Here is a 14,816-nt window from a genome sequence, read left to right as displayed (position 1 = left end):
GCTCTGTAGACCAGGCTGGTCTCGAACTCACAGAGATCCGCCTGCCTCTGCCTCCCGAGTGCTGGGATTAAAGGCGTGCGCCACCATCACCTGGCGTCTTCTAACAGTTAAACAAATAGCATACACAGTGGCCCCAATATACCCTTCTAGCGTGTATACCCAGTGGAAAATGAATGCTTATGTTCCTACGTTTATTTATGTGTGTGCATGTTTGTGGGCACACACGTGTCCTTGGCATGTTTATGGAGATCAGAGGACACCTTGCAGGAGTTCCAGGGATTGAACTCAGGTCATCAGGCTTAGCAGCATGTACTTTTTTTTTTTCCTTCCAAGCTAGTTCCTAGCTGTCCTGCAACTAGCTCTGTAGACCAGGCTGGCCTCAAATCAAACCCAGAGAGCTGCCTGTCTCTGCTGCCCAAGTGCTGGAATTAAAGGCGTGCACCACTACCTCCCAGCTGGCTTAGAATTTTTTTAAAATTGACCTAGATGTTGGATAAATGTCTTTGACTCTTTGTAAGTTAGTCATCTGCTCTTACCTGGCTGCCAAGGAGGGTGGGAGATAAGGCCTATAAGTTAGCTTCAGTGGGGAGGCAGATGGCCACACTGTCCCGTATGCAGCTGCCATGCTCTCTGGTTTACCATTATTCCCAGCCGTGGTGGGGCCCACTGGACTGTTAGCTTAGCACCGTGTTTTCTACTGTGAGACTCGGTGTGCGTTCACCAAGCTTGAAAAGGACTGGTTGCACCCTCACAGGTCTTTCCTTCCAGGCTCTACCTGAATCTGGTCCTTGGCAACGTCAACGTGACTCTCCTTAGCAACCAGGCCAAGTGAGTATGCCTGGATACAGACCGACGACGAGGAAGTCACCCTTCTTCCTTTTACTCGGGGACAGTCTTTGCATGGATCAAACTCGTTAGCAGTTGAGGCTCTGACCATCTGGCTTTCTGACCCTGCCCACCTCAGTGGTGTGTGATGTTTTATTCTTTTGGTTTTTTTGAGGGACCCACCACCCAGCTCCCAAATAAATCACACACAGAGGCTTATTCTTAGTTATGAATGCCCGGCCTTAGTTTGGCTTGTTTCTTGCCAACTTTTCTTAAATTAACCCAACTACCTTTTTGCCTCTGGGCTTTTATCTTTCTCCATTTCTGTATACGTTTGTTACTTCTTTCTCCAAGGCTGGCTGGGTGATTGACCCCTGACGTCCTCCTCTCCTTGTTCTTTTGCTCCTCGTTCTCCTTTCAGATTTCTCCTCCGATCCTCTCTGCCTGCCAGCCCTGCCTGTCCTTGCTCCTGCCTTGCTATTGGCTGTTCATTTCTTTATTAGGACCATCGGGTGTTTTAGACAAGCACAGTAACACAGCTTGGTGGAGTTAAACAAATGCAGCATAAACAGAAGTCACACACCTGAAAATAATATTCCTCAACATGGGGGAGCACTTGGGGGGGCCTCTCCTTCCTTTCCAAGAGTCAGTATGTTGGTTTGCTAGGACCCCCACCCCCAATTTCCATGACAGCGGTCTCCTCTTTCCTACACCTTATCACGGCATCTGTCTGGAGAATAGAGTCCTGCCCAACCAGTCGAGGTGCAGTTTCCAGGTGGCATTGGTCTTTTTTTCTGCTGCAATCTTTAGGTGAGGGTAGAGATCTCGTCTTTTGAATTTTATTTGTGTTGGCCTTCAGTCTTTGACCCTTGCCTGTCCCCAGCACAGCCCCAAAGCCTAGGGACAGGGCCCTTTTGTAGCTGGTCCTCTCTCCTTCACTAGACATCACTAGTTGAAGGTCAGGTTCTGTTGTAGGTCGATGCGGAGGCAGGGCTGGTGACTGGTGAGTCAGAGCAGGAGGGTAGCAATATGAGACTTTTCCTGGGATGTCTGTCGTGGCAGGTTTGCATACAAGGACGAGTATGAGAAGTTCAAGCTCTACCTGACCATAATCCTGCTTGTGGGTGCTGTGGCCTGCCGCTTTGTCCTTCACTACAGGTAATGGGGCGTGGCGGAGTGTGGCGGAGTACCCCCGGTGTGAGCAGGAAGTCCTCAAGGAGACAGCCTTTCAGTTTCCTCAGCGCGAGGACCAGTTCTGACCGGCAGGAAGTAGCATTCCCTTCCAGCCCACATCCATCTAGTAAGCTTCATGGACCAGCTACTGGCAGGGCCTCTTGATGTAGTAACTCACCGAGTCCAGTGTGGTTTATATGTACGCTGGAATGCGACAGCCTTAACATGGAGTACAATGCTGACATGATGCAGCATGGGTGAGCTTTGACAACATCATGCTAAGTGAAAGGCGTCAGGTATAAAAGGCCACATATTATATATGTCCATTGATATGAAATGTCCAGAGGGGCAGGCTCAGAGACACATAATGGGGTCAGAACTTGACAGGGGAAACAGGAGTGGGGAATGACAGACAGTTCCTGGGTACTAGCATTTCCAATAGAGATTAGGCAGTAGTGTAAGAAAATGAACAAAGGATGCCAAATTATATCTCCTTTAAAAATTTTTTATAATTTATTTTTTTGATACAGGGTCTCTTTGTAGCCCTGGTTGGCCTGGACCTCACTCTGTAGACCAGGCTGGCCTAGAACTCACAGAGATCCACTCCCTCTGCCTCCTGAGTGCGGGGATTAAAGGCGTTCACTCCCTAGCCTTCAGATTACATACCTTAAAAGAGAATTTTTTTTTTTTTTTGGTTTTTCGAGACAGGGTTTCTCTGTGTCTTTGGAGCCTGTCCTGGGACTAGCTCTGTAGACCAGGCTGGTCTCGAACTCACAGAGATCCGCCTGCCTCTGCCTCCTGAGTGCTGGGATTAAAGGCATGTGCCACCATCGCCCGGCCTAAAAGAGAAAATTTTACAGTATGCGAATTACATCTCAGTTACATAATAAATCAATAGGGCTGAAGATGTAACTTAGTTGGGAGAGTGCTTGCTTAGTATGCAAAGAGACCTTGGTTCGGTCTCCAGCATTGAATAAGCCAGGTTCGGTGGTTCATCCCTGTGATCCCAGCTCTCAGAGAGTGAAGGCAGGAGGATCAGAAGTTCAGGGTCATCACTGGCTACAGGAGAGTTGGAGGCCAGAGTCAGGTGCATGAGACCCTGTCTCAGAAACAGAAAAAGAAAAGATTGATGCATGCAAGAACAAAAAGCCATTCCAGGCTACCTGGATTCCAATTCTGGCTTTGAGACTGAATGGCTCTGTCTACAGGCAGATTCCCTGTGGAGTCTCATTCCTCCATTTGTTAGACAGTGGCAGCAGGCCATACTTCGTAGGGTAGCCCTTCAGCTAGCTCACACTGTGTGTGCTAGTACTCAGTGTCTGCCCATCACTGACTGAAAAGAGAGGGAGGGCAGACAGAACTGAGCTAAGAATGGAGCCCTCCTGCCAAAAGGGTCTGGTCCACTCCTCTCTGCCTGGGTTTTCTGCCATAAAGGGGGAGGGGTAGCCAAGTATGACTCATGCATTGGCCTAAGTGTCCAGGTTTGCTTTCTGCACGTACTTTGCTGAGAGTCCAGCTGCTGGCCTGGCTACTTGAGTTTCTCAACAAAGGCCCTTGCAGGCTCTTAGCTCATGCCTGCCTGCTGCCAGTGTCTGACACGTGCCCCCGAGGGCAAAGGCTGTGCATACAAGTAATGCCTGCTCATCTGCCCCTTTGGAAGAGAGAGGAGTTCTTGGTGTGCAGTCACAGGCCCTTAGCTGGGGCTGCTGGGTTCTTCTCAGGACATCATTGTCTAAACCTCACCTGGAACCTGGACGTTCCCATTTCTCCTTCTTCTTATGCACACATCTCTAATCTATCTCTCAAAATTTCACCAACTGGAGGGGCTGGAGAGATGGCTCAGTGGTAAAGAGCACTGGCTGCTCTTCCAGAGGTCTTGAGTTCAATTCCCAGCAACCACATGGTGGCTCACAACCATCTGTAATGAGATCTGGTACCCTCCTCTGGTGTACGGGCATACATGGAGGCAGAATGTTGCATACATAATAAATAAATAAATCTTTAAAAAAAATTTCACCAACTGGAGAACACAACAAAAACCTATTTCTTTTTTTTTCTTTTTTTTAATATTTATTTATTATGTATACAACATTCTGTCTGTGTGTATGCCTGCAGGCCAGAAGAGGGCACCAGACCTCATTACAGATGGTTGTGAGCCACCATGTGGTTGCTGGGAATTGAACTCAGGACCTTTGGAAGAGCAGGCAGTGCTCTTAACCTCTGAGCCATCTCTCCAGCCCCCAAAAACCTATTTCTATCAGCATTCTGGGGGCCGGAAGTGAGAAGTCAGGATGTCACAGGACCCTGCCGGTTCCGGTTCCGAATTCCCAGCAAGCTCTTCCTGGCTCTGTCGCGTGGTCATCATCAGTCACTGCACTGACATTTTCCAGCTTAAACCTGTTACAGTCCAGTTGCTGTGTGAGCTGGATGGCGAGGGAGGAAGCCTCTGTTAGACCTTCTTCGTGTGTAGGCGGGGCCAGATAGAGATGGCACAGGGGCTGGGTGTGGGCAAGAGGAGACACCCAAGAACTGGTGCCAAATCTTGGCAGTTCTGGTCCTGTTTGTCTTGTCAGGGCGAGGGGCGAGCTCATGCTGTTCACTTCCCCGGGGGCTGTTTCTTCCAACCAGGGTGACAGATGAAATCTTCAACTTCCTGCTCGTGTGGTATTACTGCACTTTGACCATTCGGGAGAGCGTTCTCATCAGCAACGGCTCCAGGTACCTAGATGCCCAGCTCGAGGGGATGGTCGGTTGGGGGAAGAGGGAGCCAAAGAGAAATGTCAACCCAGGGTGGGGGAGACCGTACCTGATGCTGTTGGTGTAATGTCACCTACTTCACGGTCAGCCTCTTGCTGTCAAGTGACAGAGACCCTAGTCCGTCTGATTTCATGTCATTAGAGATCTGTCATCTCTCATAAAAACAGGTTTCGGGACTGACTCCAGGTAAGGCTTCATTCGGGGCTCAGACACCGTGAGTGATGCTGTTTCTCGCTATCTCTCACCTCACCCCATTCTGTGCTCTCGGGTCTCAGGCTCTATATAGGGTGCTGCAACAACCTTACACCATCACTCCTAGCAAACAGGGCACATTTCCTTTCTCCTGAGAGTCTCCCAGCCTTGTCCCATTGGCTGTGTGCAGGCACTGGCTGGACTCCGTGCCTGTCTCTGACCAGTCTGTCACCAGAGAATGCAAGGCTGTGATTGGCCAAACTTGGATGCTGCGTCCATCACAGCTCCAGGGACAGAGCTGACTGGGACATTGAGGGAATGAAGAAAAGGCAAACGCACAAAGACACATGGACACATAGAAATAAACGGGCTCAGATGGACTAGGCCCGCTGATGGACTCTCAGGTGAACGGCAGAACCATAAGCTCCTCACTGTGTTTTGTAGAAACAGCGGAATTGAAACAGGAGGAAGTCAGGGAGAGTGGGCCTGGGGCGGTAGGGTGGGACTGTCTTACTTTGAGAAGGACAGTCCTGGGTGAGTCTGACTCCACCACAGACGTCAGTTAGCTCTGAAATCAGTCAGCTTTCCCTTGCATTTTGCAAGTGTTGGAAACCCACCTAATGGGCCAAATCTGAAGGGCACTGACTGTTCTTTACCTGGGAAGTTTAAGGAGGCGTGAAGGGTTAATAGCAAGATTAATAGCCCCCCCCCCTTCACTTCCCACAGCCCAGGCTGGCTCCCTATCTCATCAACCTCTGAATAGGAAGAAGCCTTCCTGTCATTCACACAGAGCCAGTGGGGGGTCTTGAGACAGACTTCTGATTGGTGAAGCTTGAGTCACTTGCTGACTTCTGAGCCAATCACTGTGACTTGGAGGGCTGTAGAACACAGAGGGCTGGTTCCGCTCTGTGTGCCCAGACATCTCCATTCAAATCCCTGCCTGGGTGAGGTGCTGCCCATTAAGGAAGCAGAGGCCTGGGAACCAGAAGGACTGATGATGATTGGCAGATGGCAAAAGAGCCTTTTCTAATGGGCCAGAATGACTGAAGAATCCGCAATCATGTTGACTTATTCCAAGGAGCCAGCCGTGGTCCCCAGCTCCAGCTGGCTTTTTTAGGGGTTACACTTAGAACAAATGTATCTAGATGTATCCAGCCATGGTCCCTGGCTCCCGCTGGCTTTTTTAGGGGCTATACTTAGAACAAATGTATCCAGAAGGTAGCGGGCAGAGAGAGAGAGAGAGAGAGAGTCTTCAATGCAGCCTCCAGCTATTCTGCAAATCCAAAGCCTAAAACCAGAAGCTACTTGGCACTGAACAGTGAGTGCCTGGCACACCTCTGCTCTGCAAATGTGCAGGCTGATGTGTCCTGCAGGGAGAAGCAGTGAGCTCTCTCCCACACAGTGCCCAGAGACTAGTACATTCTGTCTCCACATTCTAGATGCAAGTGCACCTGCTCCTGGAGCCTACAAGCTCCCTGCAAGCTGCGTATCCATAGCAGACAGGTCCAGGTCGAATAAGGGTGATCGTAGTGCTGGTGGCACAGCTCTGAAAAGACTCACACCCACTGAATTGTTCAGTATCTGAATTCTATTACGATGAAAACTGTTACATAAACACATGCGCACAGAACCGGCCCAGAGCCTTAGGGAATGCAGACGACGACGACAGTGTTTGCTCATGAGCACGGAGCTGGGGAAGAAAGTGGATTTCTAGTTTCTAGTGTCGCCGAGCTGTGTTTATTGGTGGCATCTGTCAGTGCTGGGCTCTGGGCACAGCGAGCTGTGAAATTAAAAGCTGCTGCTCAGTCAGGCTTGTTGCCCAGGCTCTCTATCAAGCCCGAACTGCTCCCACACCAGGGGAGGGCGTTTCTCAGGGGAGCTTTGTGCAGAGTAGGACAAAGGAGCCTGGGGGTGGCCAAGCTCCGAGGGCAGTGGCATGGCCTTGCAGAGCTCTGGGGAGGGGCAGCCAGACCTCTTGGTTGCTTGTTGAGCGGAAAGTCTGAGGACCTGGCTAGCTGCCTTTACTGTTAGGAAACTGGAGCCAGGGTCTTCTAGATGCCAAGTGGCCAAAGGGTTACGTTAGGGCTGAATGGGTGCTGGGGACAGAGTAGCTAACTGTCTCGTCCTGATCCCCTCTGTCACGTCAATGTGGATGGCATTAGACCCACTTTCCCCCTCTTTCTTCCTCTTGTAATTTTAAATCATGTGTAGGAGTGTGTGTGTGCATGTCAGTGTGAGCACATGCGTGCGGCTGCCTCTGGAGGCTGGATTGGCTGCTTTTGTGTGTCAGCTTGACCCAAGCTAGAGCCACCAGAGGGGAAGAAGCCTCAGTTGAGGAGCTGTCCATGTGTCCAGTTGTAAGGCATTTTCTCAATTAGTGATCAGTGGGTGATCAGCGGGAGAGGGCCCAGCCCATTGTGGGTGGTGCCACCCCTGGGCTGGTGGTCCTGGGTTCTATAACAAATCAGGCTGAGCAAGGCATGGGGAGCAAGCCAGTAAGCAGCACCCTCCATGGCCTCTGCATCAGCTCCTGCCTCCAGGCTCCTGTCCTGTTTGAGTTCCTGTCCTGACTTCCCTCAGTGATGAACAGCAATGTGGAAGTGTATTGTCATGATGTTTTGTTGCAGCAAATAGAAACCTCAACTAAGACAGTGGCCAAAGCCGTCGGATCCCCTGGTGGCTGTGAGACACCTAACGTGGGTACTGGGAACCGAGCTCAGGTCCTTTAGAAGAGCAGTGGGTGCTCTTCTTAACCACTGAGCCATCTCTCCAGCTCTTCTTTCTTTTTCAGTATGTGATCCAGGCTGGCCTTGTGCTCAAGATCCTTCTGTGTGTTGGGATTACAGGCTTGTGTCACCAGGCCTGGTTTCAGGCTACTTCTCTCAATAGCCACAGCCCCTGAAACATCATTTCATTCATGTTGTTACCTGCTGTCAGTCAAGGTGATAGCGTAGAGCCATGTCAGCTGCAGTCAACAGACTTTCCCACTGCAAAGAAAGCCTTAGCATCCCCTTTCCCAACGGCAGACCCTTATGGAACAGGGTCTTATATAGACCAGGCTGGTCTTAAACTCTCAGGTGATCTGCCTCCTGCCTCTGCCTCCTGAGAAAATGAAAACCAGAATCCTGTCACTAGTGGGGGTTGTGGAACTGTTTTAGAGGCCTTTGGGTGGAAGTGAAGGACCTGTGTCTGTTTATGGGGCTCCCACGAGATACGACACACTGGGCATCTTAACCAGCAGACATTGCTTTTCTGTGGCTTTGGGGGCTGCAGGTCTGTGATCCAGGTGTCATCAGTGCGGGTTTCCCGCCTCTCCTGGCTTGCAGATGGCTCCCTTCCCATCTTGTGCTCTGTATGGCCTTCCCTCTGTGTTCTGATCTTCCTGATCCTTCTCTTACAGAGACACTAGGGCAAAGATGGTCGATGAAGGCTTCCCCCTTGTGTCCTCTTAAGCTCACTTACCTCTGCAGATGCAGTCTTGCTGGAAGGCACCAGGGGACTGAGCCCCAGCATAGGAACGTGAGAACATAGTTCAGTCCAGCATGGAGCCTGGGTAGCCTTAGGCTTGGAGTATCTCTGTGCTGTGCTGGGGAACTGGATGTGTTCTGTAGGTCACAGAACAGGTCCCTGGGCTAATCTGAAAGTAGTTTGGGCCCATACCTTTGCAGGAAGAGATAAGGCGTGGTTGGGGCCCATTTCTTATTCCAGCTGCAGGCTCGGAGGTGAGGAAGCAGGTATCTGCATTTCTCTCATCTGAACCCCTTTCTTTCTCTTGTTCTCATCAAGAATCAAAGGCTGGTGGGTGTCTCACCATTACGTCTCCACGTTCCTGTCTGGAGTGATGCTGACTTGGTGAGTCATCCCTCACTGGGCCCTTTGACCCCCCTTCCCATGGAGCCAGAACTGCAGCTGGTACATGGGGAAGGGTTCTCAAAATTGACTTGTGGGTCGGGTAGAAAGCAAGTATGAACTGAAAACTGGGTTAGAGGCCCCGCTGCCAGGGACTATCTCACAGTTCCCGTTGGCTGGGGCAGAGGTGACAGGGAGCGGCCGAGGAATCAGAGTGACCAGGAAGTCCCTTAATTCTGGAAAGGGTGATGGGTGTGGCCTGATCAGCCCAAGGACAAAGGACAGGAATCTGGGAGTTTGTTTTACCTTTGAAAAGTTTTCTTCCCTTTCTGTTGGAATGAGAAAAAAGGGGTCTAAGAGAATGTCTGGCTTCACAGTGTGTCCCACTTTTGTGTTTTTTCAAGGCCTAATGGACTAATTTATCAGAAGTTTCGAAATCAGTTTTTAGCGTTCTCCATTTTTCAGAGTGAGTACTCAAGCCCAGTTGAGGAGGAGGGACCTGGGATTTTACTGATGGTCCCCAGAAGATCCATCCTCACCTGTGTGGAGGGTGGAGAGGGTTCTGGCCAGAAGTCTAGGTCATCTATCTCCTGCCCCAAGGCAGTCTTTCATACTTGTCTGAACACGTTTTTATCACTTACAGCACGGACAGCTCAGATGTGTAATGACCCATCAAAGCACCAACCAGATTAAGAACGACTGGAATTTTCCTAGGCTAGCAGTAGGCCCTCAGTAAATGCTTTTTGGAATGCAAGCTATGCGAGATTATGCTGGGAGCAACAGGCAACATTATGACCAAGAGGAAGGGGAGGTGGTTCCTCGCTCAGGGAAACACTGCTGAAATGAGGTAGAGACATAGAAGTATACCTGTGGTGACTTATTAATATAAAGAAAGCAGGTCACCAGGGTGCTTTTTCTGCCCTTCCAGTCAGCCTGCCTTTGTTGAGGGCATTGGATTTGGGGAGAGAGGCCTTGGGTATAGTCTCCTTGAGCCTGGGCTCTGTGCTCCCCCTACAGGCTGTGTTCAGTTCCTGCAGTACTATTACCAGAGAGGCTGTCTCTACAGACTGCGAGCCCTGGGGGAGAGGAACCACCTGGACCTCACGGTGGGTGAGTAACTGGGCAGCAGATAGAGCTGGGAAGACTGGTCCACCTCCCTGCAGGAGAGGCACAGAATCGGGAGGGCCTAAGACTTCCAGGCCTCAACACTGGGCCGCAGTTCTTTCTTTACACTACTGCTGTTCATAATTCACTGGGGACCTCTGTTTCAGCTCCAGGTGTGGCCGCAGCAGAGTGCTAGGCCTCTCCATGGAAATGCCTATATTTTTGTCTGAACTTTATAATATACACAATGTTAGGTCGGGTGTGGTGGGACATATGTGAAGTCCCAGCTACTTGGGAGGCTGACTTCAGAGAACCACTTGAGCCCACAGGTTTGAGGTCAGCCTGGGCAACAAAGAGACCGTGCTGTTTTTTAAGCAGTCACACACTAAACCTCTTAACTCTCCCCCACAGAAGGGTTCCAGTCTTGGATGTGGCGGGGCCTCACCTTCCTCCTGCCTTTCCTTTTCTGTGGCCATGTGAGTCCCTCTATATGTGGGTACCCCTATCAGGGATGACCCCGGGAACAGAAGATCCTTGGGGCTCCCCTCCCTCACAAGGTATCTGTCCCCGGGTATCTGGGAGGAGATAACCCCCCCATACAAATGTCACCCCCACCTGGCTCCCTGTTGTGATAGTTTTAATGCTTGAGCATCAAAGCCTCCCGGGGCCATAGTGCAGGATAGGGCCAGTCTCTCTGAAGAAGTGGAAAATCTCAGGTAGTCCCCACCCCTGCCCCCATTTCTGCAGAATCTAGGGACACTAAAGATAGAAAAAGCTGGCCCTTCAGACTTGCTGTCTCTGAGACACTTGTGGTTCCATAGAATGGGGGTGCCAATGTTTTGGGTAGTTGGTCTCGGATGCTGGGGGGCCTGGTCCATCTCCCTGGCTTTCCACATGGGTCTGCAGGGAAGCTGACAGGTGAGTGCTGCCTGTCTTCCTGTCTCCAGTTCTGGCAGCTCTACAATGCAGTCACCCTGTTTGAACTCTCCAGCCACGAGGAATGCAAAGAATGGCAGGTACCACGCCTACAAGTGTCTGTCTGTCTGTCTGTTGGTAGCGAGGAGGTGGGAGCTTCAAGAGGGCTGGGCTGCCTTGAGGAGGACTCTTTTGTTCCCTTGTTTCTTGGCTCTGGGTTCGTGCTGCCCGGGGTTTTCTGCTGCTGGGGCATGAGAGGAAATAGTAGGAAGGAATTCGAGAGGTCGGGGCGGGGGGGCTCAGTGTTGTTGAATGAAGGAGGGTTACCCCACTTTTACCTGCACTTATTCACCTACTTCCATGCTTTGCTGGTGGCTCCTATGGCTTTGCTAAGATTGGGGGCTGAGGTTAGGCAGGTTCTTCTGCAGGGGAATTGACTCGAGCTTCTCCTTCCTCCCCTGCCCCGGGCATTGCTGGGTGCTGCACGTCTGGATGGACCAGGTATTTGTGCTGGCACTCACCTTCCTCATCCTCTTCCTTGGCAATTTCCTGACCACACTCAAAGTTGTGCACGCCAAATTCCAGAAGAACAGGAACAAGACAAAGCAGCCATGAACCTCTGGACCCTTGTGCCTGGGAGTCTTGGGACTTAAGACTGCTGGGGATTCCGGTCAGCACCCTGGCTGCCGGTCACTGGTAGCCAAGGGCAGCAGCATCTCAGGGGCCAGCAGTATCACTGGGAGCAGGGCCAAGGCCCTGGTCTCTGGCCAGACATGAGGAATGTGAAGGGCACCTTTGCGCACAGTATTAACTTGCCCCGGCTCCCTATTTATAATGTATTTAATGCTGGGTCTTCCCTGCATCCCTGGAATCCGAGGCCTCTGCAGCTCTGCGTGATGGCAGTGGCCATATCTGCGTCCGTCTTCCAGGGAGGGGCAGAAAGCCTCAGGGAACCCCCTTTCTTCCTACTCCTGTCATTTGAACCCCTTATTGGGGTTTAGATGTGCCTCACTGGGGTTGGCTTTAGCTGACCTGCTATTTACTGTGTCCCAGGCACCTGGTGGAATGATACCTTCAGCACCTGTGGAGCGCCCTTCTCTGGGCCACCCCATCCCCTGGGCCACTACCTCTGTTGTAAACACCCCTCCCCCCAGCCTCTCCCCCTCTGTGGTGAGGGAGTATTTAAGTTCTCAAAGAACCTGACTGTCTTGTCTCTTGCTTTGTGTTTCCTGAAACACCTGCCTGCTGGCCACTGGGGGAAAGTGGCACAGCCTACTGAGGATCTAGAGATCTCTTCCCCTTGGAACCTGAGGTGGCAGGGTTTTAAGGATGGTCTCCACCAGAGGGCGCCAAGCTGCTGGGTTGTTTGTGGTCCAGTGGACTCTTGGGGGTTTCTCACTGCTGCCCTTCAGCCTTCCTTCACAGACTTGCTGTGCGACCTTGACATGGGCCCTAGACCCAGTGTGACCAGAACTTAAGCCATTTGGAAATCACTCATTCCCTGCCTCCCTCCATCTCTGAGAGTCTTATATGTGTGAGAAGGCCTGTGCGACCCTGTGAGATCCAGGCAGCAGCAAGAGTGGAGGTGCAAAAAGGTTCAGCTGAATGTTCTGTCCCTTCTGACCCATGGAGGTCCATGTTCCAACCCATGGACCTCAGCTGCACGCTCAGATCCAACTCCACAGCTGGTGTCCTCAGACATGCTTCATTTGGTCTCCACAGGAGTTTAAATTTCTTTAGTTATGTGATAAAAATGATATCTCGCCTCCCCCACATAAGAATCCAGATTTCTGTTTACCTTACAAAAATGGAAAGACCTGGCAACATTCCCAAGGGGCAAGATCAGGCACCTGCTCATGTTTGCCACAACCCGCCCCTCCCTTCATCCCTGCCCTACTTCTGTCCTTGGTCTCCTGTCCTTGGATCACCTGGCCTGCCCTCTGCAGGTACCCAGGATCGCCCCAGGTTAGGAATCAGCAGACTTTTCCCATTAAAGCCAGACTATAAGTAGTTCAGGCTTTGCTGGCTAGCCCTGTGGTAACCTGCCATTGCACAACTGTGGCAGTTCAATAAAACTTTATTTACAAAACAGGCAGTGGCCACGTGTGGCCCACAGGCTGTGGTTTGTTGACCTCTGCCCTACATCATAATTTATCTACAAGGCCTTGGATTCTGAGAGACCAAGAGGTCCTTGGTTAGCTCTGCAGGGGACAGCAGGGCCTTGGGGCACTTGCGGGGAAGGGGGCCAGAAGTCCCTTTCCTTGGCAACCTGACTTTGGGGGCTGAGTCAAGAGGTCCTAGGACAGATGAGCCAGCCTGGGCCATGGTTTCTTCTTGGGAGATGCTGACTTCCTCTTAGGGGCACTAAAACCACCTAGGAAACTTGGCTTGAAAAGTTCTGAAATGCAGAGTCTAGACCTTCTGGAAGGAATTTCAGAGCTCAGGAGTCTTGCTGTTGTGGACATTGGTGGTCTGCAGGTCAGTTCTGGAAGGAGGCAGGGACAGGCCATTCCTGAGCCCCGCATCCTGGTAGAAGCAGACACTGAATCGGGTGGGGTGATGACCCAGTCCTGGCCGCTTACAGATGGGGATGGTCTAAGGGGAGAGTCCATTCGCCTGAGGTCCCTGATGGGGCGCAGGCACTGTCCATCAGGAGTCCCCAGTGGAAGTCAGTTGCGGGTTTGGAGGTGAAATCGGGTAGGGATCGGTGGGAGGCCCGAGTATATTTTGACCTTTTAAGAGATTGTTTCTTCTTCCCCTGAACATGTGTCTCAGGCTAAGACAAAAGTCTTCAGTGTGGTACAGCAGGAACAGCTGGTGCCGGCCCATGTCCGGCTTGATGCCTGTGTTCTCTTGATAGGCTGTGGCCCTCGGTTCCTGACAGGAAGGAGGAAGAGGCTGGAGGATGTAGCCGAGCTATCTCAGGAGCTCAGGGAGGCCGGAAGAACGGTGGCCTTGGGACACTTGGGAACAGCAGTGCACATCCACACGCGTCCACACTCTCTGTGCCTTTCTGAGCTTCAAGCATGAATTGGCTTTGGAAAGGGAAACACGCATGGCTGGGGCGAGAAGAGCTGTTCCGAGGGCCCTCCTGCGGCCTGGGAACAAGTGTCAGCCCCAGGGGAGAGGGACACTGGTGGGTCTGGCATCTTCATTCACCATCGAACCATAGCATGAACCCAAAGGGAACAGTTCCAGAATGTTCCAAGAGTCTAGCCCCAGTGCTCTGACAGGATAAAATCCCAGTAGGAGCCGAGGCCTGGGTCCCTAACCCGGACAGCTCTGCTCAGGGCTGTGCGCCCCAAGGTCACAGCAGCAGGCAGATCCTGTGCTTTTTCTGCCTTTGTGCTTTCTTCAGGGCACTGAGGGCCACCTTGGCAGCTTCCCTGAAGACATCTTCCACATTCTCCCGAAACTTAGCGGAACATTCCAGGTAGAGCGCAGCTCTCATCTGTTCGCAGGCACTCAAGCCCTGGGGGGGAGGGGGGCGGTATTAATCAGATGAGGGCCTTATGCCTCCTAACACCCCTCAGAGTCTTAGGAGTTTGAGCTAGCTTTGGTTCTCCAGAGTGGAGAACTCACTTTGGTGGCCAAAGTCTGAGTGCTGGCCAGTTTGGTGTTTGCATGGCTGGGTGGAAGAAAGCCCTTGCTGGCCCCCACCTGTCCTCTCCCAAGCTTTCGGTGGAGGGGAACTGAATTCTGATATTCCGAGAACTGGGGCTAATCACATCTCAGGTCTGTTCCAAACTCAACAACTGAGTTTGCTCGTTAAGTGACATAATAAAAACCTTGGCTTTACTATTATTAGCGCCTGTTCCTCTCTATTTATTCGAGACAGGGTCTCACTGCGTAGCTCTGGCTGACCTGGAACTTGCTCTGTAGACCAGGCTGGCCTCGAACTCACAAGAGATCCGCCTGCCTCTGCCTCCCGAGTGCTGGGATTAAAGGCGTGTGCCACAGCCACCCAGCCCTAGCCTATTTTTGTTTGGTTTTTTTTTTTT

General features: G+C 51.6%; 2 protein-coding genes across 8 annotated transcripts in view; one reads left to right on the top strand and one right to left on the bottom strand.

Moving 5' to 3' along the window:
- The window catches only part of Tmem120b (transmembrane protein 120B), a 36,245-nt gene extending 24,232 nt beyond the window's left edge, over positions 1-12,013 (top strand). The window contains exons 4-12 of one of the 5 annotated variants that reach the window (XM_005344428.2): positions 769-828; positions 1,888-1,983; positions 4,627-4,716; positions 8,734-8,799; positions 9,201-9,262; positions 9,814-9,906; positions 10,312-10,376; positions 10,848-10,916; positions 11,317-12,013. In XM_005344428.2, the coding sequence (XP_005344485.2) occupies positions 769-828; positions 1,888-1,983; positions 4,627-4,716; positions 8,734-8,799; positions 9,201-9,262; positions 9,814-9,906; positions 10,312-10,376; positions 10,848-10,916; positions 11,317-11,430 (715 nt within the window). In that variant the 3' untranslated portion in view covers positions 11,431-12,013. Of the gene's footprint in view, positions 1-768; positions 829-1,887; positions 1,984-4,626; positions 4,717-8,733; positions 8,800-9,200; positions 9,263-9,813; positions 9,907-10,311; positions 10,377-10,806 lie in introns of all 5 variants that reach the window. The other 4 variants (XM_026784240.1, XM_026784231.1, XM_026784243.1 and 1 more) reach the window with 4 other exon arrangements.
- An 861-nt stretch (positions 12,014-12,874) lies between these two features.
- Positions 12,875-14,816, bottom strand: part of Rhof (ras homolog family member F, filopodia associated) — a 24,355-nt gene continuing 22,413 nt past the window's right edge. For all 3 annotated transcript variants that reach the window (XM_005344427.3, XM_026784245.1, XM_026784244.1), the window contains one exon: positions 12,875-14,287. In XM_005344427.3, the coding sequence (XP_005344484.2) occupies positions 14,123-14,287 (165 nt within the window). In that variant the 3' untranslated portion in view covers positions 12,875-14,122. The remainder of the gene's footprint in view (positions 14,288-14,816) is intronic.

Source organism: Microtus ochrogaster, chromosome 2, assembly GCF_000317375.1.
Source record: "Microtus ochrogaster isolate Prairie Vole_2 chromosome 2, MicOch1.0, whole genome shotgun sequence".
Taxonomy (NCBI): Eukaryota; Metazoa; Chordata; class Mammalia; order Rodentia; family Cricetidae; genus Microtus; species Microtus ochrogaster.
The sequence above is the reverse complement of the archived record's forward strand: the minus strand, read 5'-3'. Positions and strand labels throughout refer to the sequence as shown.